Source organism: Coregonus clupeaformis, chromosome 16 (assembly GCF_020615455.1).
Source record: "Coregonus clupeaformis isolate EN_2021a chromosome 16, ASM2061545v1, whole genome shotgun sequence".
Taxonomy (NCBI): domain Eukaryota; kingdom Metazoa; phylum Chordata; class Actinopteri; order Salmoniformes; family Salmonidae; genus Coregonus; species Coregonus clupeaformis.
In genome coordinates, this window is record NC_059207.1 from 2237118 (window position 1) to 2264989 (window position 27872).

Here is a 27872-nt window from a genome sequence, read left to right on the forward strand (position 1 = left end):
TAGAGTAAAGTGAAGGAGAGGGTAAATGATGCAAGCCCTAGACCTTCCACAAACATGCCTAAGTATCACAGCAACACCCAACACCAGAGATGAGACTGTTGAATGAGTCAGATTCATAGATAGCTCATCACTTGCTAACCTAGGCTTGCATCTGAAAAATATACAGTAGGAGGGAATGGAACAGATTCTATTGTATTTTATGCTTTAATAAAAACGTGAGAATAGTTTATACATACATTGGACAATCACAGTTTTTACACATCATACAAGTATATAGCAGCATATAGTTAATACTGTTGATTTTCTATATGAAAAAATACAGCTTTATTTTACAAAATGTATCAGGTTTGTGTTTTGAGAGGAGGAGAGACTGCATGGTTTACAATTATGAAATAATTATACAAAATTCCCTTCGAGAGCAAGATCTTTCACCTGAATGGTCTTCTTAAAAAGGAAATTATCCTGATTTCCTTTTCCTATAAAGTTGAGAGAAAAATAAAATTAGACTACAGCTTTTTTATGGCATTTTCAAACCCTTTTCTTTCTGGCCTGAGCTTTTAAATGGAGAACAACATTTCCATTAGCCAGTATAGATGTCCTATCTGGGGCTGACTGTTGGGGTTTGAAAAAGCCAAGTTGAGAAAGTAAGCTGCACAATGACATCACAATAAATGGATAGCCCTGCAGCGTAACTCAGCCAAGTGGTTCTCTGAGGACTCCATGGAGTCGGAAGTGAGTGGTTTCTCACTCAATCAGTTATACCTGTCAGCCTTGAGTTTTATTGTACATTGGAACTGACTCAACGGCAGTGGCGGCTGCTGGGAGGATCTATAGGAGGGCAGGCTCATTGTTATGGCTGGTATGGATTAAATGGAACGGAGTCAAAAGTGGTTTCCATATCTTTGTGTTTGATACCATTACATTAATTCCAAAACAGCTTTTACAATGACCTCGTCCTTCTACAGCTCCTCCCACCAGCCTCCACTGCTCAACGGAGTTCCCAAAACTGACTCCCAAAACTGAGTTTTTACTTTAAAAAAAAGAAATAGGTAGAGAATTCAAGAATCTACATTGTCAGGAAAAATTCCTGACCCTGTCTTTATCGACGTGGTCAGATGAGAAGAGCTTTCTGTATTCGAGTGGTGCAGTCAGTCAGGTACTGTATATCTACTTCACATTAATCAGATATGTGCTGAGTTAGTACTGGGCCTCGTCTATCCACCCACACCTTGGCCCACCTCCAACAGAGTGAGAGGGAGAGCTGAGGTCAGAGACAGACCTGGGTTCAATTACTATTTGAAATCTTTCAAATACTTTGAGTGTTTGCTCTAGCCTGCCTAGAATGCCAGATGGGCGGTGTTTGCAGTTTTGGGACTATTCCATTGGTCCATTAAGCCAGGAAAGCTCAATCAAGCACTGGTAAAGTATGTGAAATGATTTCAAATAGTATTTGAACCCAGGTCTGGTGAGAGTGCTCCTCCTATCCCCCTCTCACATTACAGAGAGATTGTATAGTGCACTTTGGAATATTGTTCTAGGGTGAGTCTCAAATAATGACAAAGACACAAACAAAGCCTGATTCAGGGAAAGAGGAAGTGGAGTGCAAATTATTTCCTGGGCGCATTATTAATGTAATGCTTTGTCATTCCATCCAGACTGGGGATACTCAAGCACACTTGTTCTGTGGGTGGTCTGGTAGTACCAGTTTGTGTATTTGCAGTAACTAAGTATAGTACTGTGTGAACATGCATGTATTGATTCAGTTTGTGTGCGAATGTTAGAAGGGATTTGTGTGGATTTGTGAGGATGTTCTTATGTTTGTAGTGTCTGACTGTCTGTGTGTATGTTTTGTCCTCTCACCTAGAGCAGTGGTGCCCGCTCCACCCTGGACTGCATTGACACCGGTTAGGCCTGATACACCTTCCACCATTCAGACAGGGCGACAAGCACACCGCTGTGAAAACACACGCACTGTCAATACCTCTGTAAACCCTTCATTCAACATGCACGCACGCTCGCTCGCACGCACGCACACACAAAGGTGTGGACAAACACGCACACACATTCAGTAAATATTATCAGGATCTCAACTACAAGACTTCCTGAACTTGAAAGCCCTGTTTTTCTAGTTGGTTTGGTCAGGGTGTCCATTCTATGTTGTTCCATTTCTATGTTGGCCTGGTGTGGTTCCCAATCAGAGGCAGCTGTCGATCGTGGTCTCTGATTGGGGATCATACTTAGGTAGCCATTTTGCCTACCTTTAGTTGTGGGATCTTGTTTCTGTGTGTTTGGCTTGTTTGATGTTTAGCCTTTAGAACGTCACGTTACGTTGCTTTTGTCGGTGTTTATATAATAAACAAACATGTATGCATACCACGCTGCACCTTGGTCCAATCCTGTACTCAACGAACGTGACAGATAGTCTGCCACAGTGGACGTGGCATAATACCCATAAAATCATGGAAATGGTTCCAATGATTCTTCCACCATAAAGTTTTCACATAATAATAATAAAAAAGTATATACAGTATTTAGTCAGCCACCAACTGTGCAAGTTCTCCCACTTAAAAAGATGAGGCCTGTAATTTTCATCATAGGTACACGTCAACTATGACAGACAAAATGAGAAGAAAAAAAATCCAGAAAATCACATTGTAGGATTTTTAATGAATTTATTTGCAAATTATGGTGGAAAATAAGTATTTGGTCAATAACAAAAGTTTCTCAATACTTTGTTATATACCCTTTGTTGGCAATGACACAGGTCAAACGTTTTCTGTAAGTCTTCACAAGGTTTTCACACACTGTTGCTGGTATTTTGGCCCATTCCTCCATGCAGATCTCCTCTAGAGCAGTGATGTTTTGGGGCTGTCGCTGGGCAACATGGACTTTCAACTCCCTCCAAAGATTTTCTATGGGGTTGAGATCTGGAGACTGGCTAGGCCACTCCAGGACCTTGAAATGCTTCTTACGAAGCCACTCCTTTGTTGCCCGGGCGGTGTGTTTGGGATCATTGTCATGCTGAAAGACCCAGCCACGTTTCATCTCCAATGCCCTTGCTGATGGAAGGAGGTTTTCACTCAAAATCTCACGATACATGGCCCCATTCATTCTTTCCTTTACACGGATCAGTCGTCCTGGTGCCTTTGCAGAAAAACAGCCCCAAAGCATGATGTTTCCACTCCCATGCTTCACAGTAGGTATGGTGTTCTTTGGATGCAACTCAGCATTCTTTGTCCTCCAAACACGACGAGTTGAGTTTTTACCAAAAAGTTATATTTTGGTTTCATCTGACCATATGACATTCTCCCAATCCTCTTCTGGATCATCCAAATGCACTCTAGCAAACTTCAGACGGGCCTGGACATGTACTGGCTTAAGCAGGGGGGACACGTCTTGCACTGCAGGATTTGAGTCCCTGGCGGCGTAGTGTGTTACTGATGGTAGGCTTTGTTACTTTGGTCCCAGCTTTCTGCAGGTCATTCACTAGGTCCCCCCGTGTGGTTCTGGGATTTTTGCTCACCGTTCTTGTGATAATTTTGACCCCACAGGGTGAGATCTTGCGTGGAGCCCCAGATCGAGGGGAGATTATCAGTGGTCTTGTATGTCTTCCATTTCCTAATAATTGCTCCCACAGTTGATTTCTTCAAACCAAGCTGCTTACCTATTGCAGATTCAGTCTTCCCAGCCTGGTGCAGGTCTACACTTTTGTTTCTGGTGTCCTTTGACAGCTCTTTGGTCTTGGCCATAGTGGAGTTTGGAGTGTGACTGTTTGAGGTTGTGGACAGGTGTCTTTTATACTGATAACAAGTTCAAACAGGTGCCATTAATACAGGTAACGAGTGGAGGACAGAGGAGCCTCTTAAAGAAGAAGTTACAGGTCTGTGAGAGCCAGAAATCTTGCTTGTTTGTAGGTGACCAAATACTTATTTTCCACCATAATTTGCAAATAAATTCATTAAAAATGTGTACCTATGATGAAGATTACAGGCCTCTCATCTTTTTAAGTGGGAGAACTTGCACAATTGGTGGCTGACTAAATACTTTTTTCCCCCACTGTATACAGTTTATTGTGTTTAGTGTAGGTTTACCTTGGCCTGACATTTGATAGCCGTGTAATTCTCTCTCAGACAAGGTGAGTTTTATCAATATATTTGCCTCAATTTACTCTCAAATTTGCAATGCTAATTATTTATAATAGTTACCTTGTTTGAGAGAGATTTGTGCGGTTATCAAAACGCCAGGGTAAGCCTACACGAAACACAGACCTTATATGAAGTAGTTCGAAAATCCCAGATGGAAAAATCAACGGTGAAAAAAACGATTGGAACCATTTCTGGGTTTTATGACTGAAACTGTGGTACTCAATTACTCAGGCGAACTGGGAATGCAGTCATCCCTCTGTGCAGCATGACTTGTGCTCATAATTTTTCTAGGTACACTATCACTAGCCTCTGGATAGTCCCCAACAACCGGATGTTCCGATTTTCAGGGGAAATGAAAAGAGAGCCTGTGACTCGACTTCCGCTTTTGGACGTTAACAAGGCAACACTCTTAACTCCTCTTCCACATTTACTGGATTGGTTGAACAGTGCAGAAGAGAACCTCCCCCGACAGTTTTTTCTCTTCCCATCAAAACCAGTATGTAGGGGATCTATATGTAGTTTCAGGCGTTTCTTTTACACCTGCTACGTTAAATTACATTATCACTATTAATAGTGTTTTCCACATTCATATTCTCCTGAAATGCATACCAAAACTACATTCACACAGAAAGAGGACATGAGCAAAGACGCAATGGAAAAGAAGAGACAGTATCTTTGTTTCAGTATTAACCACATCCATATTGAGAGGATGACATCATTGTTTGTGGAAAAACCAAAGCACAGTAACATACTGTACAGCAGAAGTTGTGTTGTCGCCACTCACTGACAATGCCTTACAAATCGCCCCTCAGGAATTGATACAGTCAGAGAGGTAGTCTGTTTCTATAGGACAGCATTTCTGTCCATGCTTCTATGATGATTGCAGTGTTTGCTTTGGGCTCTGTTAAGGAACAATGACTTTCACAGCAAACACATTGGTTTTCATGGACGCAGCATTACTGCTACAACAGTGGCTTACAGTATGACGCACGCTGACACAGACTGAATGGGTGGATAAGTATCTCTGATCATTAATTAATTCTCTCCCCGACGTCATCAACACTTAAAAATCAGTCTCTCACCCTTCATTATCAGCCTAGAACACAATATTAAATATATTCTAGACAGATGTCTTAAAAAGTCAGCTATTAAGTCTCCATCCTAACTATGAGGTGTGGGAAAAAACTCCTATTACCTCTTTTAAGAAAAATAGTTTTAAGAAAACTCTAAATGTTGTCACATTTGGGACAGCTCAAATGTTTTATCCGTGACAGCCTGTTGACATACTGTACAGTATCTTTCACTATCTCCTATCGCCATTGAGGCAACAAGATAATATTTTCCATACAAAAGTCTTATCAAACATACAGAAAGTCAATGGGAGACATGCTGTTAGAAAGGTAGTCTGAGACATCACAAAGAAAACTGAGTAAGTATATAAGGGAAGGACCTGTCTTAAGTCACTGACCTCCTCACACACACTCACTGAAACACACACACACACACATACACACACAGACAGACAGACTGAGACAACACATACACACTCACCGCTGTGGCAGCGTGTCCCCATCCAGCCCGTGGGACACTCGCACTGATAGGGCGCCACGCACCGCCCGCCGTTCAGACACGGCAGGATGCAGATCGCTGTGATTTGATTGGACAAACACAAACAGAAACAAAGTCGTCCTCAATTGTCTTTCACCTCACTGACTAGGCCTATGGGGTCATCCACCACAGGCAAGCTGTGTGTGATGGGTAGGAAGCAATGTCAAAAGAGCAGCCTTCTCTCCGGCTACGTCCAAAATGGCACCCTATTCCTTATATAGTGTACTACCCTACTGAACAAAAATATAAACAAAACATATAAAGTGTTGGTCCCATGTTTCATGAGCTGAAAGAAAAGATCCCAGAAATGTTCCATATGCACAAAAAGCTTATCTCATTTTGTACACAAATTTGTTCACATCCCTGTTAGTGAGCATTTCTCCTTTGCCAAGATAACCCATCCACTTGACAAGTGTAGCATATCAAGAAGCTGATTAAACAGCATGATCATTACACAGGTGCACTTCTGCTGGGGACAATAAAAGGCTACTCTAAAATGTGCAGTTTTGTCACACAACACAATGCCACAGATGTCTCAAGTTTTGAGGGAGCGTGCAATTGGCATGTTGACTGCAGGAATGTCCACCAGAGCTGTTGCCAGAGAATTGAATGTAAATGTTTCTACCATAAGTCACCTTCAACGTCGTTTTAGAGAATTTGGCAGTACGTCCAACCGGCCTCACAACCGCAGATCACGTGTAACCATGCCAGCCCAAAACCTCCACATCCGGCTTCTTCACCTGCAGGATCGTATGAGATCAGCTACCCAGACAGCTGATGTTGTTTTGCACAACCGAAGAATTTCTGCACAAACTGTCAGAAACCGTCTATTAAAAGCTAATCTGTGTGCTCGTCATCCTCACCAAGGTCTTGACCTGACTGCAGTTCGGTGTCATTACCAACTTCAGTGGGCAAATGCTCACCTTCGATGGCTACTTGCACGATGGAGAAGTGTGCTCTTCACGGATGAATCCCGGTTTCAACTGTACCGGGTAGATGGCAGACCACGTGTATGGCGTTGTGTGGGCGAGCGGTTTGCTGATGTCAACGTTGTGAACAGAGTGCCCCATGGTGGCAGTGGGGTTACGGTATGGGCAGGCATAAGCTTCGGATATCGAATACAATTGTATTTTATCGATGGCAATTTGAATGCACAGAGATACCGTGACAAGATCCTGAGGCCAATCGTCGTGCCATTCATCCGCCGCCATCACCTCATGTTTCAGCATGATAATGCACGGCCCCATGTCGCAAGGATCTGTACACAATTCCTGGAAGCTGAAAATGTCCCAGTTCTTCCATGGCCTGCATACTCATCAGACCCATTGAGCATGTTTGGTGTGCTCTGAATCGACGTGTACGACAGAGTGTTCCAGTTCCCTCCAATATCCAGCAACTTTGCACAGCCATTGAAGAGGAGTGGGACAACATTCCACAGGCCACAATCAACAGCCTGATTCACTACATGTGAAGGAGATGTGTCACGCTGCATTGGGTAAATGGTGGTCACACCAGATACTAACAGTTTTTTCTGATCCACGCCCCAATTCTTTTTCTAAGGTATCTGTGACCAACAGATGCATATCTGTATTCCCAGTCATGTGAAATCCATAGATTAGAGCCTAATGCATTTATTTTAATTGACTGATTTCCTTATATGAACTGTAGCTCAGTAAAATATTTGAAATTGTTGCATGTTGCCTTTATATATTTTGTTCAGTGTATATACATGTATATATCGTGTGGTACTTTTCATCAGAGCCCAATCAATGAGTGCTCTATATACTGTGAATAGGGTGCCATTTCGGACTCAACCCATCTCACTTGGGAAAAATAATGCAAAAAAAGGATGTGAAAAGATTTCACACAGAAGGGGATTGTGAATCTCCTTAACTCTGTAAAGTTAATCTAGTCAAAGAGAGTGAATTTCCCAGAGTCAGTGAAACAGTGTGGGTCTTCTCATGGCTGCAGTGTGGATCCACTTTCTCTAACACAGACTCTTTGGTTGTGATGAGAGTAGGGAGTGAGGTCCAAATACTTCTCTCTCTCTCTACTGTTTCTCTCTCAATCTACATCTCTTTTTCTTCATTTGCTACCTCTCTCTCTCTCTATCTCACACTCACTCACTCTAGTTCTTTATCTCTCCCTCTATTATTACAATATTATATTATTAGAGTATTATTACAATATTATTACAGAACAGAGAAAAAATATCATGTTTTGCTACAATTTTGGCAAAAACGATTGTATGATTATAATACAATCACAAAGCAAGTGCTATGATTCCACAGGAAATAGGCCTATGGGAGTTTTTTTTTAAATGCTCCAGATTAAAAAAGATTGGTACATCCAGAGACCAAAAAGCTGAACAGATAAACACATTTTTGATTTGCAGGAGGGTGGAATTACATTGAATCAAAGTTATAATCATATTGATTAGAGAATAGAGAGCAATGCATCATGGTAGATTTGAGATTGCTATAGAAAGAAATCTAATAAATGTCACTATCACTCTTACTTTGGGTGAAACCTGAGAGCCTGCCAAACACACTATGTGCATTGCCTAGGCACATTTTCTATTACTGGAAACCACATGACATAATTTCCCCAAAACTATTAAGGAAACTGCATGCTGAGTCATAATGGAAGCAGAAATAACTGTAGCTCAGTTGGTAGAGCATGGCGCTTGCAACGCCAGGGTTGTGGGTTCGATTCCCACGGTGGGCCAGTATGAAAAATGTATGCACTCACTAACTGTAAGTCGCTCTGGATAAGAGCGTCTGCTAAATGACTAAAATGTAAAAATATCTGAGTGAGTCTGTGTTCACAGATAGATTCACAATGCCCAGTGTGTCTATTTTTGTTTCTAGGACACTGTCTGCCCATCCATTCAAAATAAATGTGATTGATTGATTTATAATACTTACGTTCCTCACACAGTCTGCCCATCCACCCCTCAGGACAGGAACAGGTGTTTGGTCTGTGACACACCCCTCCGTTCAGGCACTGCAGCCAACACACCGCTGGAGAGGAAAGGCACACAAACACACATGCCTTATTAAAGCCAAAATACTGACACATCCTCCAAACAGTCCCCATCTAATGAATGTGTAGATGGGAGAGAAAGCATTCAGTTAAAATAGCCAATCCCGTTTAATAGAAATGAGAAAATGTGACTGGTAGCCATGCTGTGATTGGGCCTTGACCATGCGACTTCATGCACTGGGATAAAACTAGCATTCATAAAGACAGCATTCCTTTATAGAAACGGTTCAATTCATAACTGATGGTGCCTTAGACACAGGCATCCCAGGACAACCCTGCTACCTAGTATGTAAAAGTAAAGTGGGAAGTGTACGAGTGGAGTGGTGAATGTGCTCAGTACAAGGGACTGGAGAAGCAGAGGGGAGGGGAGTAGAGGATGTCCTCCTTTTAGGACACAGTAGGGGTGCAGTCTCTCTACCTCTGCAGGCGGGAGGGGGGGTCCAGGTCCCGTTCTCCAGACACACACTCCTGCTGTGGCCCTCCATGGCGTACCCTCCAAAACACGAGTACACCGCCAGGTCCCCGAACTGGAACACCGCCCCCCGCACCACCCCGTGGGCCACGTGGAGAGGGGGGCCGCAGGAGACCCCTGTTCCGAAACGGACGGACAGACCCTCTGGTTACTTACAACTAATTTGGGCCACATGTTATGCCCATGTTATATGCACATGTTATATACATGTTATCACACATGTGCCTTTAAACTCATTTGGGCCACTGTGTGCTTGAAATAAGTGAGTTTTAATTGTAAGCAAGCAGTCTGTTTCTGCTATTCAATGGACCAACATTGCTTCATATTTTCCCTTCAATAGAACCACCTGACTATAAAGATCGCGTTGAAGGAAAAAAGTGTGAATGCCATGCAAAGATGTGTCAAATAATGTATCCAAAATGTGTGCTTGTGTTTGTGATTCTACAGTATGTGTTCCTTGTAAGAAGGCCTTGAAAACCAAACCAACCAATGAGAATCAGTTAGTGTTGGGGTCCACAGGGCAGACCTCAACAAGCAAGAGCCAGGCAGAAATGCAAATACATCGACCTCCACACACCATACCAAACAGCACTGTACTGTAAACCAACACTATCACCAACAAACAATCATGCACGTTAGGGAGAATTAAAACACAGTGTAAACACACTGTGAATGGTTTCCATAGCAGCTTAAAGCCCATAATAAGTTGCAAACATACTATGTTTCAAACATGCTATGAAGACAACAGATCTGCTTAATGTGTAGCCCATTCATCCAGCCTAACACACGCTGCCCACAGAGACGGGAGAGGAGGTGATGGAAAAGTACAACAGAACATAGTAAGGATCCATGCCCAATGTGCAGTAGGCAGGCCATGCGGATAGCATAAGAGAAACAATGTGTGGTGGATCTTTTATGTAGATTCATTGTTTTTGATGGATTTCTAAAACTGTTATGTTATGAATCGATTCACTTCTGGATAGTAAAAATCGTTTTAGAAAAAACTGTGGACTTGATTCAGTATCATGACCCAAATTATCCCAGAGAGAGACCATTATATCACCTAAGCCACTGCACAGATGCCTCTTTGTACAAGTACAGACCCAACCCCACCCTTCATTAGAGAAACACAAGCTTGGAAGCGAACACAGCAACAGGAAATGCTTTTGCTATGCAAATAACCAGAGTATTCCCCTGTAGCTCAGCCCCACAGGGGGCCAGTTTGAACATGATAAGAGCGTCTGCTAAAATGACAAAAAATGTAAAACGTGTCAGCGATTTCCCTCTGTGAATCATGTTTTCATAATCCTTGCTAGTTTACACATTTCTAACCACTGTGTTGGGATTTCAGAACGACAGGGGATTCAGTATGTAAGCAGCTAAAACTGCTAAAAACATGCCTGTGTGGTTTTAACATGTTCTGTTCATGGGTCAAGGCATGTATCGGTACGTGTAACCACTTGTGTGAGAATACAATGCGTTTCTCTTTTACACCCACAGACTCAAGTGATATCTGACTGTCTTGTTGTCTGTTGGGAACGTGGAGTGATACTAGGAGTCTAAGAAAGAACTACATCTCTTTTCAGGTCATTATTGTAAAAGAGAACATGTTCTCAATGACTTACCTGGTTAAATAAAGGGAAAACAGTATATTGGAGTGGGCTCCTACCCGGTTAAAGGGTAACCACTGAAAAACTATATATTTTTCCCGTTAGTTCACTGTTGATACAGTCACAAAAGGATTTGCATGTCAGCAGTCAAGTTTTCAAGATATTGGACTTTTAAAGTATCACCGGCAACATCATGATGATGATGATGCAACAATATCAATATGATGACTCATACTCAACCGTCTTCATCTCAGTAACTCATATCTAATCCGTCAGAGCTACCCTCTGGAACATGGATGTTCTACCTAGGCTGCGTCTGAAATTCACTTTATAGTGCACTGCTTTTAAAACAAGGGCCCATAGGGCTCGGGTCAAAAGTAGTGCACTATATAGGGAACAGGGTGCCATTTAGGACGCAAACTAGAGAACACACTTTATGGCTGTACTGTTTTTATGTCTGTTTTTGTTTTTAATAAACCAATAACCTTAAAGTGTACCAGGTGAAGGGATGGTGAGAGAATGAAAGAGAAATAAAGATTAAATCCCTCTATCTTGACCTAGAATTGTACACTTTATCTTGAAATCCTTGTCTCGTTCCTGGTAATTGATGGGTTGGTGTAGTCGATCTACCAGTCATATCTTACATTGCTGACCAGACACTCTCGGAGTAGTGTAATATGTTGTCATGATGTGGTAGGTTTTGGTGTTAAGGCTTTCCTTCTAGTCCTGCGCTAACACACCTGATTCAACTAAACCCTTGTTTTCGTGGTTGAAATGGTTTACCATTATCTTTATTTAACCATGGCAATTAAGGTAATTGAGAACACATTCTCTTTTACAATAACGACCTGATCGGGTATGTTAGTACTGGGCTGGAACAAAACCCTGCCCCCCAAGTGGGTCTCCAGGACCAGAACCAGGATTAAAGAACAGTAGTTAAAAGTCTATCTACTCACTCTCACAGACAGTGCTGATTGGGGTCCATGTCTGGTCTGTCCTACAGGTGATGGTGGTGGTGGCCTTGGCCTTGGCCTGGTGACCTTTGGGACAGGTGAACGGTAATGACTGGCCCACGTAGAACAGCTTTTTAGAGGTGTTCACACTCCCACTGCTCACCTTCCATCCAGGGGGAGGGGGACACGGCTTGGCTGCATGGGGAGACACAGAGTATCCTGTAGTATTGGATTACACTGTAGACAGGTTTGACAAATGTCTATGTGGGTAAAATGTTTGTGAGAAGAATACCAGTTGGAGACAATTCATGCTTATGTATAGAGTATAATGGTGGATTACAGACAGGTTCGGCATAAACCCAGGTGCTACATGTAAATGTCATAACAAGGTGTGTAAATGTTTGTGAGACTATGCAAGCTGTGTGCTCGGTGCTCTTAATGATATTATTTTCAGGTTGTTAGCTACTGACGAAGTCAGTTTTGAAACAGCATGTGAAACAGTGGGTGGGGATGTTGCGAAATATGCCAAGCATTGTGTGCGTCGGCCCTCCCCTCCCTCTGTGGTCTGTTGTGTAAACTAAAGAATGTGAGGAAACACAACTGGTATCTCTGATCGGTTTCAACAGTCAGTGTGTAGATTGGAAACAATTATTCAACGGGTGGGTCTAATCCTGAATGCTGATTGGTTAAAACAGAATCTAGAATTTTACCACCGGCTAAATCTATGACGTTAAATGCCTATTTACTCTATTCCAGATTGTAAACAAATAGAAAGAACAGAGCCTGAGATAAATGAATAAGATAAAACCAGCAGCATTGATTGTCTCCTTTATTTTGTCTATGAATAGGGCCAGGAGGTATCCCTGACCATGTGACCTGTCCCAGAAAAACTCCTGTAACACATTCATGTTGGTTGTGATGTTGTAGTGATGTTGGTTTGTCTCGAAGTCTTACGTTGACAGAAGGGGAAGATGGAGCTCCATGTCCCGTCTCCCATACACACCACCAGAGTATCACCCTGTAGGGTGTAGCCTTTATCACACTGAAACGCAACAGCACGCCCGGTGGTCAGGTTCTGTTCCTGCACCCTACCATTTAACAGCTCCTTGGGGATGCCACAACCCTGGCCAACTGAGAGGAGAGGGAGAAAGAGAGCGAGAGAGAGAGGGAGGGAAAGAGAGAGATATGAAGAACTAATTGATGATGATTTTTCCATTGTCTATTTCAATAGCTCGAGTAGATTACAAGTTACCTGTCTTAAATACCTTAGAGGACAATATGATCAACCTGGAATAACGGGTCTTCCATACCTTCACATGTTGGTGCAGGCAGGCTCCATGTTCCATTGGCCAGACAGGTGAGGTTCTGTGGGCCAACCAGATGTAAGCCAGGGTTGCACACATAGGTGACGTTGCCCTGGTACGTTTCATCTGATGTCTGTACCTCTGCATTCTCCACAGAGGGAGGTGGGCCACATGATACAGCTGAGGACACAGGACATTTGGATGTGGAAAATAGTAATCATTTCTGCTAAATTGGTGCATTTAAACGTATTCACTCACGCACATTCTATCAGTATGCAAATTGACACAAAGGAACAATTCCATACTATATCAAAACTTCTCACACACACACACACACACACACTTACTGACACACATAGGCTGAGCCCCACTCCATGTTCCTCCTCCTTGACAGGTCTGTACAGAGTCTCCCTGTAATAGAGTGAGTTGCTGTATTACAGACACTGTGTATCTATACAAAAATAGACACTGGGAATTGTGAATCTATCTGTTAACACAGACTCACTCAGCTCTCTCTGCTTCCATTATGACTCAGCATGCACTTTCATTAATGGTTTTGGGGAAATGATGTCGTGATTTCCAGTAATAGAAAATGTGCCTAGGCAATGCACATAGTGTGTTTGGCAGGCTCTCAGGTTTCACCCAAAGTAAGAGTGATAGTGACATTTATTAGATTTCTCACTATAGCAATCTCAAATCTACCATGATGCATTGCTCTCTATTCTCTATCAAAATATAATCATAATAATTAATATTATTATAACTTTGATTCAATGTAATTCCACCCTCCTGCAAATCAAAAATGTGTTTATCTGTTCAGCTTTTTGGTCTCTGGAAATACCAATATTTGTTTCTCTATTCTTTAATAATATTGTAATAATACTGTAATAATATAATATTGTGGTGGTATAATATTGTATCAGACTGTCAAATATTACCTTCATCTCAAACCCAGGCAGGCAGGTGTACAAGACAATGTCTCCGTAGCTGTAACTGTCCCCCTCAGTGATGCCATGTGGAAGAAGAGGAGGTTTCTCACAAACCACCAGACCACAGGAGACAGAGGAGAGGTCTGGAGACCAGCTACCACCCAGCTACCGTATAACATAAAGAAATAGTCATGAAATTAATTAATATTCAGTAAACATTTAGCTAACATTTAGCTAAATCACATGAAATGAATGATGTGAATAACCTAGTACTCGAGATAAAAGGTGATAAAATTTACCAGAGGTAAAGTTCTGACTAGGTTCTGTCTGTTATTCTTCAGCATTCTGATGAAGGCCTTTTGGGCCAAAACATCAATGCAATTGATGAAAAAACAAATTTCACCACATTAAAATTTGACACAGTAGCAGTCTCACTTGGCACTCTGCCAGGCCTGGTCCCTGCAGGATGAAACCCGTTGGGCAGGAGAGGGTGACTACCCCCCCAACCGGGGTGAGGTCCTCCCCCGTGACCAGGACGTGGGTGGTGAGGTTGGCAGGGAGTGAACACGGGGCGGGGCGGCACCTGATGCTGTGTTTAGACCAGGTGCCCTCAGATTGACAGCTTAGAGAGTCAGACTGGCTGGACAGCTCATACCCCTCATCACACCTGGAGAGTGGGGGGAGAGGGAAATGAAATACCATACTATCTACTTGAATAGTGGTACTTCTCTAACACAAAGATTGGACAAATAAGATACAGAAGTTCATATTCACCTGTATTGGATCTGGCTCCCAAAGGTGAATATCTCTCCCACCACCTGAGCATGAGGTACAGGAGTTGGCGCTCCACAGGAGACGGGCTCACAGCTGATCCTCACCTCCCCCCACCTGCCCTCCCTACCACAGGTAACATGGGGGTAGGACCCCTTCATCTGGTAACCCGGCCTGCACCTGTAGGTGACTGTGTCAGGTGCAGTGGCGCTGCCGCCCTGCAGGACAGCGTGGGGTATTGTAGGCGGAGCAGCCACACACCTCCCCCGGCCACACACAGGAACACCTGGGCTCCACAACCCGCCCTTCTCACACGTTGCCGCTGACGGCCCCAGGATCTTGTAGCCCTCATCACAGTGGAAGGAGACCCGGTCGCCGCAGGCGTGGTCGTGCCCCAGCACCACCCCATATTTTAACACTGGAGGGGTGCAGAGGCAGGGGAGGCACTCTGGTACCGTCCCAAGCCAGTGGCCCTGGGCAGAACAGCGGAGGACGGGGTCTCCAACGACCTCGTACCCGTCGAAACACACGTACTCGACGACGTCATCGTAGTTGAAGCTGGAGCCGTTGAGGAACCCGTGGCTGATGTCCTGCGGCGGGCCACAGGCAATGATGTCACAGCGAGGGGCAGGGCCTTCCTCCCAGAGTCCATCCCCGCGACACAACCGTGTGGGGTTGCCGCCGCTGAGGCTGTACCCCTCCTCGCACTTGTACCGCACCTCACGACCGTAGCCAAAGTCCGAGCCCAGGACTTGACCATTTTGGATGGATGTTGGTCTGCCACAGTTTGCCAGGCGGCATTCAGGCGACCCTTGACTCCATGTACCATCGGCCTGACACACACTAACAGAGGGGCCTTGTAGGAGCAATCCAGGCTTACAGCTCAGCTCAACCTGTTTGTTAAACGTATATTCCTTCCCCTTCACAGTGACATCACTAGGGACGACTGGAGAGCCACATAAGACAGGCTCACACCACGGCTTCTCACCATCCCACCTACTGTCTGCCTGACAGGTCCTGGTGTTGCCACCCTTCAGGATGAACCCGGAATTACACTCGTAACGCAACACTCCCAGATACAGGAAGGAGTCCACGTGGTTCGAGCCGTTATCAATGTTGCCCGGGTCATTGCAGGTTATAGGTCGGCAGACAGGCGGTACATCGCTCCACTGTCGGGCCGCCACACACTGTCTGACTGACTCCCCCTCTAACTCGTAGCCCACCTCACAGCTGTACTTCACCAGGCTGCCCAGGGTTGTGTCTGTGATGTTCACAGAGCCGTGGTCCGGGCTGGGCGGCTCCTCACACTCTGAAGGGACACACATCGGAGCTGTCCCATTCCATCCACCATCCTCCAGGCACAATAAGGCCGTAGGGGCTGTAAGCTCATAGCCCTTGTGGCAGCGGTACACTATCACAGTCCCATGCAGGAAGCTCATATCCGTGGGTGAAAATGCCACTGTAGCGCCACCTATAGGCTTGGAGGTTATAGCCGCATCCCTGCCGGCTAGCTCTGCGTTCGGATCCAAGAGCCTCAAATACTCGCCGAAGTCGATATGAGGGGGCAGGCCGCAGTCGGAGGGAACGCAGACTGGGACAGAACTAGACCAACCGAACTCCTCGCAGGTCAGGTGGTTCTGGCCGACCAATTGGAAGCTGGGGAAACAGCTGTAGAAGATGGTGACGCCGAATTTGTGGTCGAGTCCCTCCACGAAGCCGTTGTCTATGGGTTTGGGCGGGGCGCAGTAGATCTGGACACACAAGGGTGTTTTTTGATCCCACTGCCCGTTTGCCAGACACTTCAATGTCTCGGGGCCTTGGAGACGGTAACCACGGCGACAGGAGTAGGTGACAGCGTGGCTGAACTGGAGTTTGGTATACGCCACCTTCCCATTGGGTATCTCTTTGGGGATGGAGCACTCGATTGGTCGACAAGAAGGCACGCCTCCAATCCATAGCCCACTTTCACCACAGAGTACCGTAGTGTTGCCCACTAAAGTATAACCAGGTTTACAGCTGTAAAGGGCCGTGCTGAGGTACATCAGTCCCTGAACATCCACTATACCGTTAGCTATCTCTACAGGTTGGGGACACTCTACTGGTATACACTCTGGGACAGGGCTGCTCCAGTATCCATCCGCCTGGCAGGTCACAGACCCCTCCTTCCTCAGAGTAAACCCGTCCATGCAGGAGTAGCTCACCACCGAGCCGAAATAGGACAGGGCCGACAACAGTGCCGACGACGGGTCGCCGAAGGCCACCTCGGGAGATGGGCCGCAGAACACCTGCTTGCAGACGGGGAAGGTGTCATTCCACTCCTGGGCGGGGGTGCAGCGGAGGGTCCGGGCGCCGTGGAGAACATACCCCTCCTCGCAGGACAGTTCTACAGTTCCGGAGTCGGAGTCTAGACTACGTAGAACCAGGTGGTTCTCCTCTAGGGGCGGCTCTGGACACCGGACCGGGGAGCAGCGCGGACGCCTCGATTTGTCCCACTTGCCGTACTTCAGACATGTCCACACGCCGTCACCAGCAAGCTCGTAGCCCTCATCACAGACGTACTCGACCTTGCGGCCCACCTCGAAGACGGAGCCACGGTATTGGCCGTGCAGGATGCTGGGCGGTGGGTCGCAGGTCAGGAGGTGGCAGACGGGTGAGTCGCCGTTGGACCACTGGCGGTTAGCCAGGCACAATCGCTCCGGACGGCCCGTCAGCCGGTAGCCGGCGTTGCATGCGTATGTCACTTTGCTGTTGAAGATGAAACGGCCTTTATTCTGTAGTGTGAAACACAGAAGAAGATGTTTTATGGTACAGAGAGGACACTGTGTTTTGACTGAGATGAAGCAAGATCTCTTGCCAGAAAGAATGAGAAGGATCTTTCTCTATGATCGAATTAGATGACCAAGCACAGGAACGAGTGGGCCGTCTGATGGAATCAATTACAAAGTTGAAACTCTGAAATTTAACTTGTAGTTGTTTTTACTCAATTAATGGACTTACAAAATGTATAATATTTTTTTTTGTAATGAATATAGTTAGGAACAAGGTACCTGGATGAATCCATTTTTGAGTGACGGGGGGGAGGGGCAGGAGACAGGCTGACAGACAGGTAGGACCCCTCCCCACTCTCCATTGGCCTTACATGTCCTCCTCTTCTCCCCTCGGATCAGGAAACCCTTATCACAGCTGTACGCCACCATCGCTCCAAAACTATAGTTGGTTCCACTCACATACCCTCTCACGATGCCAGTCGGTTTGGAGCACCGCACCGGCACGCAACCCACATCGTATGGCAAGGGCATCCATTCCCCTCCAATCATGCATTTCAATGTGGCGGTTGTGTTGAGGACGAAGCCCTCTTCACATTTGTAGCTGACCTCTGTGTTGCTGGCGTACTTGGGTTTATTGGCGGAGTCCAAGATGGCGTGGGGTAGGTCAGGCGGGCGCTGGCAGAAGTTGGCGATGCAGCGAGGGGCCTCCTGGCCTTCGGGGGGCGCCCACAGTCCCTGGGCGTTGCAGACCACCTTGAAATCAAATCAAACTTTATTTAACTTTGCATTTAGCATCGCAACACACTTACTTTTTGTTAACAATAAAATGAACGACATCAAAACAAACAAAGGGCAATAAAAGAGATGAATAACCTTGGAGTTGTTGCCGGCGGTGTAGCCGTCTGTGCAGAAGTAGTTGGCCATGTCGCCAAACAGCTGGTGGCCGGCATGGGCAATGGCGTGGTCTATGGAAGGGGGAGGGCCACAGGAGCGGGGGACACACTGAGCGGAGGTAGGACTCCATTGGCCAGTTGACAGGCACTCTCTGGTCTCTGGTCCAATCAGAGTGTATCTGTGGGGACACGGAGACAATAAAATGTGGATCAGGACAGGAAGTAATAAATCCAACAATATAACTAAAAGTAAAGATACAAAATCGTATACCATTACTGCTTGTACAACTCCATACTGTAACAACTACTTGAACTGTAACCTCGCCCCAAGCTCAATTTGCTGACGCATTGAGCCTGGTAACACTGTGCAACAAAGTAGGACTTGAAAAGGGTGCGGTTAAAATCGAGGCGGGAGAGGGAGCGAGCATGCTACAGCTGTATTATTCGCTAATCAAAATAAATGTTCTATCACGTTGACCATACCATTTTTTCGGAAGCCCAATTGATTCGGAGTTCAGGCATATAACGTTTATATGTGAAAACTATTTCTAAGATGCGTACTTTCAGATTTTCCAAACTCACTTCCTTAAAGGACTTGCCCTGCTCACGCTTTGAAGACCACAATGTAGGGGGGAGGGTTATGCTAATGAGCTGAGAGATCAGCCAATTAAAATCAGCGGTTGTTTCGTCCGCTCTTGCCATAGACTTGTGAAACCAGACGGTTTGACAGAGAGAGCCGGCTGGTGGACGAGATTACTTGAACTGTGACTTTAATGGTAATAACTCTAACGCTAACATTGAGGCATGTCTTACAACACTCGCAAAGCCCAAATGCCTGGAATACAAGGCCTCAATTGAGTTAACATACTAGTTACCCTTCTTTGCAGACGTAGTGCACCTTGTTGCCCAGGGCGTGGTCGTCCCCAATGGTCGCGGCGTCTCCGAGGGCAGGAGGGTCTCCACAGTGGATGCTGGCACACAAAGGGGTGGGGCTGCTCCACTCACCTGACGCCTCACACACCACCTCCTCAGAGCCCTGCAGTCTTAACCCACGCACACCTTTTACACACAATATATCTATACTCATACACACACACAATCTATAACACTCACAACACTTTTAAGCAGTATGCCCAGCAACAGTAGTATGTTACTTTCTATCACATATTTCCTAGCTACCACTTTCAGTCACTACATCGAGGGAGGAGCTTCAATCTATAGAATGTCTTATACTTTTAGATGGATAAGGATCTTATCCTTTTATGAAGCCTTCATGAACCCTTTATAAGACCTATAATACCAGGGACTGCTGATCTAGGATCAGTTTCACCTTTTAGATTACGATGAATACGATTATATGGACAGTTGGAGACCTGATCCTAGATCAGCACTCCCACTCTGAGACGCTATGTGGATATAAGACCAGAAATGATAACCCAGGACAGACTTCATCCTTACCTGTATCCCTCTGCACAGGTGTAGATCACTGTGGACAGGTAGGTTTTCCCTTTGAGGGTGAAATCTGAATTGTCTACGTGTGGAGGGTCCCCGCAGGTGACTGGTTGACAGGCAGGGGGCGCTCTGCTCCACTTCAGACTGGCTTGACACTGCATATCATAGGGGTCACCTGGGACGAACCCCTTAACGCAGCTGAAGTGGACCAGAGAGATATAGATACATTCATAATGGGGAATACGGGAGACATGGCAATGTAAATAGAGGTTTATTTCAACAACTATCTATCAGCTTAATGCTCATGGAAATGCATTTGGTTGTTGATATCTTTACAGTAAGTAACACATACAGTATCTTAATTGGAAAGAGAAAATATAGAACAGAATATATTTGATCTCATAATGCAGCATTATCTCAATGTAACAGCAAATTCATATTGTTGTTACGTCTAAATGGTCTCCTTTGTCAGTATGACACTTGTTGTAAATGGCTGACGGTGGTACCTGAAAGTCACCTTGCTTCCAAACGTGAAGTTGGTCCCCATCATCATAGTGTTCTCTGGGACAGAGGGCTGTCCACAGGAGAGGGCTGAGGGACAAGACAAGACCGTGGGGGCTGATCAGTTTTATTAAAATAAACTGCTTTCAGAAAGTTCTTAGGTAAATAATGTTCGATCATGTTATGTTGTTCTATAATACAGTCGTGGTCAAAAGTTTTGAGAATGACACAAGTATTGGTCTTCACAAAGTTTGCTGCTTCTGTGTTATGAGATATTTTTGTCAGATGTTACTATGGTATACTGAAATATAATTACAAGCATTCCATAAGTGTCAAAGGCTTTTATTGACAATTACATTAAGTTTATGCAAAGAGTCAATATTTGCAGTGTTGACCCTTCTTTTTCAAGACCTCTGCAATCCGCCCTGGCATGCTGTCAATTAACTTCTGGGCCACATCCTGACTGATGGCAGCCCATTCTTGCATAATCAATGCTTGGAGTTTGTCAGAATTTGTGGGTTTTTGTTTGTCCACCCGCCTCTTGAGGATCAACCACAAGTTCTCAATGGGATTAAGGTCTGGGGAGTTTCCTGGCTATGGACCCAAAATGTTGATGTTTTGTTCTCTGAGCCACTTAATCATATTTTGCCTTATGGCAAGGTGCTCCATCATGCTGGAAAAGGCATTGGTCGTCACCAAACTGTTTTGGATGGTTGGGAGAAGTTGCTCTCGGAGGATGTGTTGGTACCATTCTTTATTCATGGCTGTGTTCTAAGGCAAAATTGTGAGTGAGCCCACTCCCTTGGCTGAGAAGCAACCCCACACATGAATGGTCTCAGGATGCTTTACTGTTGGCATGACACAGGACTGATGGTAGCGCTCACCTTGTCTTCTCCGGACAAGGTGTTTTCCGGATGCCCCAAACAATCGGAAAGGGGATTCATCAGAGAAAATTACTTTACCCCAGTCCTCAGCAGTCCAATCCCTGTACCTTTTGCAGAATATCAGTCTGTCCCTGATGTTTTTCCTGGAGAGAAGTGGCTTCTTTGCTGCCCTTCTTGACACCATCCTCCAAAAGTCTTTGCCTCACTGTGCGTGCAGATGCACTCACACCTGCCTGCTGCCATTCCTGAGCAAGCTCTGCACTGGTGGTGCCCCGATCCCGCAGCTGAATCAACTTTAGGAGACGGTCCTGGCGCTTGCTGGACTTTCTTGGGTGCCCTGACGCCTTCTTCACAACAATTGAACCTCTCTCCTTGAAGTTCTTGATGATCCGATAAATGGTTGATTTAGGTGCAATCTTACTAGCAGCAATATCCTTGCCTGTGAAGCCCTTTTTGTGCAAAGCAATGATGACGGCACGTGTTTCCTTGCAGGTAACCATGGTTAACAGAGGAAGAACAATGATTTCAAGCATCACCCTCATTTTAAAGCTTCCAGTCTGCTATTCTAACTCAATCAGCATGACAGAGTGATCTCCAGCCTTGTCCTCGTCAACACTCTCACCTGTGTTAACGAGAGAATCACTGACATGATGGCAGCTGGTCCTTTTGTGGCAGGGCTGAAATGCAGCCAAAATGTTTTTTGGGGTTTAAGTTCATTTTCATGGCAAAGAGGGACTTTGCAATTAATTGCAATTCATCTGATCACTCTTCATGCATTGAGTATATGCAAATTGCCATCATCAAAACTGAGGCAGCAGACTTTGTGAAAATTAGTATATGTGTCATTCTCAAAACGTTTGACCACGACTGTATAATGTCCTATTATGTTATGAAACTTTGAACCAAAACTTCAGTTCACCTGCCAGTATCCTCATATTTCAATGGGGTCTAATAAAGGGTTGATAACTTTTTGACAAACAACATAAGAACCAGTGTGGATAGGGTTAGATCCAGTGGCCAGTGGCCCGGTCCAGAGGCCTATCCAGAGGCAGATCTGAGAGTAACAAACGATCGATGGGCATAATCAGGATAATTGTGTTATTTATAATGTTGTTGTCTAAGTACCTCATTGAATGCAGTGGCTGTACCCTCTGGATATGAGGGTAGTGTTAGATTACTCAAATGTAAATGGACTATCATGAAACTGGGTATTTCTGGATACATTAACATACTTTACATAATGCTGGATCTCTACTGATACTAACAATGAAAATCATAATGTGAAAAGAGGATTAATTTTGTATGTTATGTCAGTGGTAGGTAGCCTAGCGGTTAAGAGCGTTAGCCCAGCAACCAAAAGGTCGCTAGTTAGAATCGCAGAGCCAACTAGGTGAACAATCTGCCGATGTGCCCTTGAGCAAGGCACTTAACCCTAACTGCTCCTGTAAGTCGATCTGGATAAGAGCATCTGCTAAATGACAAAAACATTAAAAAAATATATATGTTATATCATTTCATACAATTGGACAGACTAAAACATACTGTGATGATCATTGTACAATACAGTAGCTTGCGAAGGTATTCACCCCTCTTGACATTTTTCCTATTTTGTTGCCTTACAACCTGGAATTAAAATGGATTTTTTTGGGGTTGTATCATTTGATTTACACAACATGCCTACCACTTTGAAGATGCAAAATATTTTTCTTGTGAAACAAACAAGAAATAAGACAAAAAAAACAGAAAACTTGACCATGCATAACTATTCTCCCCCCCACCCCCCAATGGCTTTTTTCTGGCCACTCTTCCGTAAAGCCCAGCTCTGTGGAGTGTACGGCTTAAAGTGGTCCTATGGACAGATACTCTAATCTCAGCTGTGGAGCTTTGCAGCTCCTTCAGGGTTATCTTTGGTCTCTTCGTTGCCTCTCTGATTAATACCCTCCTTGCCTGGTCCGTGAGTTTTGGTGGGCGGCCATCTCTTGGCAGGTTTGTTGTGGTGCCATATTCTTTCCATTTTTTAATAATGGATTTAATGGTGCTCCGTGGGATGTTCAAAGTTTCTGATATTTTTTTATAACCCAACCCTGATCTGTACACAACTTTGTCCCTGACCTGTTTGGAGAGCTCCTTGGTCTTCATGGTGCTGCTTGCTTGGTGGTGCCCCTTGCTTAGTGGTGTTGCAGACTCTGGGGCCTCCAAAGTATATATACTGAGATCATGTGACAGATCATGTGACACTTAGATTGCACACAGCTGGACTTTATTTAATTAATTATGTGACTTCTGAAGGTAATTGGTTGCACCAGATCTTATTTAGGGGCTTCATAGCAAAGGGGGTGAATACATATGCAAAATGGACAAATCTTTTAAACAAGTTATTTTTTTGAATTTTTTTAAACAAGTTATTTTTTTCATTTCACTTTTTTGTCCATTACATGAAATCCAAATAAAAATCCATTTAAATTACAGGTTGTAATGCTACAAAATCGGAAAAACGCCAAGGGGGATGAATACTTTTGCAAGGCACTGTATATTATCATGCCATATATTAACATGTACAGTAAAATATGTTGATGTTTTCTGTACCTCTGCAGTATGGGAAAACACCATTCCAGGTTCCTGTCTCCAGGCATTGGACATGCGATGAGCCAATCAGTTCGTAGCCCTCCTCGCAGGTGAACACGACCTCACTTCCCATCAGGAAGTTACTGCCGTCCCGGTAGCCAAACTCTGGCGCCCCCGGGTTCTCACACTTTACTGGCTCTAGATTGATAACATAAATGCAGAGAAAAAATACTACAAAGGTTTGGTACTGTAGCTACATACTGCATCTTGAAGTGCCAATAGATAGTAATGAATTAAAACTCTATTTGTTTGATGATAAGGCATGAGAGGCATTACTATACAGTAGCTAAGGGGTTTTGTAGCTTGTGATATAACTAGGAAGAGTGTCATTGCTGGGGCCATGATATTTTCCTGACCACAGGACCTGACTGGGGAAAACCTTGGGCTCAGGTGGTATGGTCTGGGCCTACAGTATGTTACAGTACGTGTGTGTGCGTGTTTGTGTGTGTGTTACCTGTGCAGTTCTTCCCGTCTCCGGTGTAGGGGTGGATACAGGTGCAGGTATAAGAGCCATCTGTGTTCTGACAGCTGGCGTGTTCATCGCAGTCTGAGCCCAAAGCACACTCATCCACATCTGTATGTACACACACCATCATTACACACTGCACACACACTGCACTGTTTGAAAACATGTATTTATTGACATACACTAAATACGGTAAATATACACTGAGTGTACAAAACATTAGGAACATCTTTCCATGACATAGACTGACCAGGTGAATCCAGGTGAAAGCTATGAACCCTTAATGAGGTCACTTGTTATATCCACTTCAGTGAGTGTAGATAAAGGGGAGGACACAGGTTAAAGAAGGATTCTTAAGCCTTGAGACAACTGAGACATGGATTGTGTATGTGTCCCATTCAGAGGGTGAATGGGAAAGACAAAATATTTAAGTGCCTATGAACGGGGTACGGTAGTAGGTGCCAGGCGCACCAGTTTGAGTGTGTCAAGAACTGTAACGCTGCTGGGTATTTCACGCTCAACAGTTTCCTGTGTGTATCAAGAATGGTCCACCACCCAAAAGACATCCAGCCAACTTGACACAACTGTGGGAAGCATTGGAGTCAACATGGGTCAGCATCCCTGTGGAACGCTTTCCACACCTTGTAGAGTCCATGCCCCGACAAATTGAGGCTAACGAATTGAGACAGTTCATAATATATATTCATCCAGTGTCTCAGTTTCAGTCTTACCCAGACAGGCTGGTGGGTTTCCTCCCCACTTCCCACTGTTGGTACAGAGCACCTTGGCGTCCCCCAGCAGGTAAAACCCAGGGTTACACTGGTACACCACAGTGCTGCCTGCATGGTAGTCGGAACCCTGGAACAGACCATGCTCCAGGGGCCGAGGGGGACCACACGTCACTCCTATACAGGCAAACAGGTAGATATACACGGGTTAGGTTTTGCGAATGTGTTCAATGGCTATGTTACTACTATGGTTATGATCATGGAGATAGTAGGTATTAACCAATATGTCACTCCTATAGATAGACAGTACACAGGTCATGATTTTATGATTTTTATTAGGATCCCCATTAGCTGACGCCAACGGTGACAGCTAGTCTTCCTGGGGTCCGACACATAACGAAAAAGACATTACAGACAAAAATACTTCACAATTTACATACATTTAAAACATTAACATAGACATTACAGACGTATATATATAAAAATAAAAACAACTACAAATAAAGACACAAATTAACGCAAATAAAAAAATAAACAATAGAACTAAAGAATAATGTCTGTGTGTGTGTGTGTGTGTGAATCTATCTGTTACAAATACATGTCAGAGGCATTGTGCCGTGAGGTGTTGCTTTATTTGTTTTTTTTGTTTTTTTCACTTTCGCTATATGAGATGGAAGGGAATTCAATGCAATCATGGCTCTATATAATACTTTACGTTTTCTTTAATTTGTTCTGGACCTGGGGACGGTGAAGAGACCCCTGGTGGCATGTTTGGTGGGGTAAGTATGTCTGTCAGAGCTATATGTAAGTTGATTATACAGACAATTTGGAATTTTAAACACATTAATATTTCTCACAACAACAAAAAAATGTATGCTGTCAATCTCTCTTCTACTTTGAGCTAAGAGAGACCGACATGCATACTGTTGACATTAGCCCTCTGTGTACATTGAAGGGAAAGATGTGATGTTCTGGCCCAGCTGCAGCTTTTCTAGGTCCTTCTTTGCAGCACTTTACTATATCACCGGGCAATAGTCAAGAATAGATCAAACTAGAGCCTGCAGGACTTGTTTGGTCGATTATGGTGTAAAAAATGATGAGCATTTCATGTCTGAGTTTGCCCACTTTGCCAATGAAATAGTCATTTAAATAATTGGAAGATACAGTGAGGGAAAAAAGTATTTGATCCCCTGCTGATTTTGTACGTTTGCCCACTGACAAAGACATGATCAGTCTATAATTTTAATGGTAGGTTTATTTGAACAGTGAGAGACAGAATAACAACAAAACAATCCAGAAAAACGCATGTCAAAACTGTTATAAATTGATTTTCATTTTAATGAGGGAAATAAGTGTTTGACCCCTCTGCAAAACATGACTTAGTACTTGGTGGCAAAACCCTTGTTGGCAATCACAGAGGTCAGACATTTCTTGTAGTTGGCCACCAGGTTTGCACACATCTCAGGAGGGATTTTGTCCCACTCCTCTTTGCAGATCTTCTCCAAGTCATTAAGGTTTCGAGGCTGACGTATGGCAACTCGAACCTTCAGCTCCCTCCACAGATTTTCTATGGGATTAAGGTCTGGAGACTGGCTAGGCCACTCCAGGACCTTAATGTGCTTCTTCTTGAGCCACTCCTTTGTTGCCTTGGCCGTGTGTTTTGGGTCATTGTCATGCTGGAATACCCATTCACGACCCATTTTCAATGCCCTGGCTGAGGGAAGGAGGTTCTCACCCAAGATTTGACGGTACATGGCCCCGTCCATCGTCCCTTTGATGCGGTGAAGTTGTCCTGTCCCCTTAGCAGAAAAACACCCCCAAAGCATAATGTTTCCACCTCCATGTTTGACGGTGGGGATGGTGTTCTTGGGGTTATAGGCAGCATTCCTCCTTCTCCAAACACAGCGAGTTGAGTTGATGCCAAAGAGCTCGATTTTGGTCTCATCTGACCACAACACTCACCCAGTTCTCCTCTGAATCATTCAGATGTTCATTGGCATGTATATGTGCTTTCTTGAGCAGGGGGACCTTGCGGGTGCTGCAGGATTTCAGTCCTTCACAACGTAGTGTATTACCAATAGTTTTCTTGGTGACTATGGTCCCAGCTGCCTTGAGATCATTGACAAGATCCTCCCGTGTAGTTCTGGGCTGATTCCTCACCGTTCTCATGATCATTGCAACTCCACGAGGTGAGATCTTGCATGGAGCCCCAGGCCGAGGGAGATTGACAGTTATTTTGTGTTTCTTCCATTTGCGAATAATCGCACCAACTGTGTCACCTTCTCATCAAGCTGTTTGGCGATGGTCTTGTAGCCCATTCCAGCCTTGTGTAGGTCTACAATCTTGTCCCTGACATCCTTGGAGAGCTCTTTGGTCTTGGCCATGGTGGAGAGTTTGGAATCTGATTGATTGATTGCTTCTGTGGACAGGTGTCTTTTATACAGGTAACAAGCTGAGATTAGGAGCACTCCCTTTAAGAGTGTGCTCCTAATCTCAGCTCGTTACCTGTATAAAAGACACCTGGGAGCCAGAAATCTTTCTGATTGAGAGGGGGTCAAATACTTATTTCCCTCATTAAAATGCAAATCAATTTATAACATTTTTGACATGCGTTTTTCTGGAGTATTTTGTTGTTATTCTGACTCTCACTGTTCAAATAAACCTACCATTAAAATTATAGACTGATCATGTCTTTGTCAGTGGGCAAAGTACAAAATC

At 44.5% G+C, this 27872-nt stretch overlaps 1 protein-coding gene across 1 annotated transcript in view; it reads right to left on the bottom strand.

Moving 5' to 3' along the window:
* Positions 1-185: 185 nt before the first annotated feature.
* The window catches only part of LOC121572623 (sushi, von Willebrand factor type A, EGF and pentraxin domain-containing protein 1), a 123238-nt gene continuing 95551 nt past the window's right edge, over positions 186-27872 (bottom strand). The window contains exons 31-50 of the mRNA XM_045225848.1: positions 25158-25331; positions 24415-24534; positions 23922-24098; positions 20457-20541; positions 19957-20148; positions 19374-19541; positions 18479-18677; positions 17885-18358; positions 14841-17608; positions 14502-14733; positions 14076-14231; positions 13485-13548; positions 13144-13317; positions 12788-12964; positions 11837-12028; positions 9217-9387; positions 8681-8776; positions 5697-5792; positions 1861-1954; positions 186-476 (exon numbers count right to left, since the gene is read on the bottom strand). Coding sequence (XP_045081783.1) covers positions 458-476; positions 1861-1954; positions 5697-5792; positions 8681-8776; positions 9217-9387; positions 11837-12028; positions 12788-12964; positions 13144-13317; positions 13485-13548; positions 14076-14231; positions 14502-14733; positions 14841-17608; positions 17885-18358; positions 18479-18677; positions 19374-19541; positions 19957-20148; positions 20457-20541; positions 23922-24098; positions 24415-24534; positions 25158-25331 — 5828 coding nt within the window. The 3' untranslated portion in view covers positions 186-457. The remainder of the gene's footprint in view (positions 477-1860; positions 1955-5696; positions 5793-8680; positions 8777-9216; positions 9388-11836; positions 12029-12787; positions 12965-13143; positions 13318-13484; positions 13549-14075; positions 14232-14501; positions 14734-14840; positions 17609-17884; positions 18359-18478; positions 18678-19373; positions 19542-19956; positions 20149-20456; positions 20542-23921; positions 24099-24414; positions 24535-25157; positions 25332-27872) is intronic.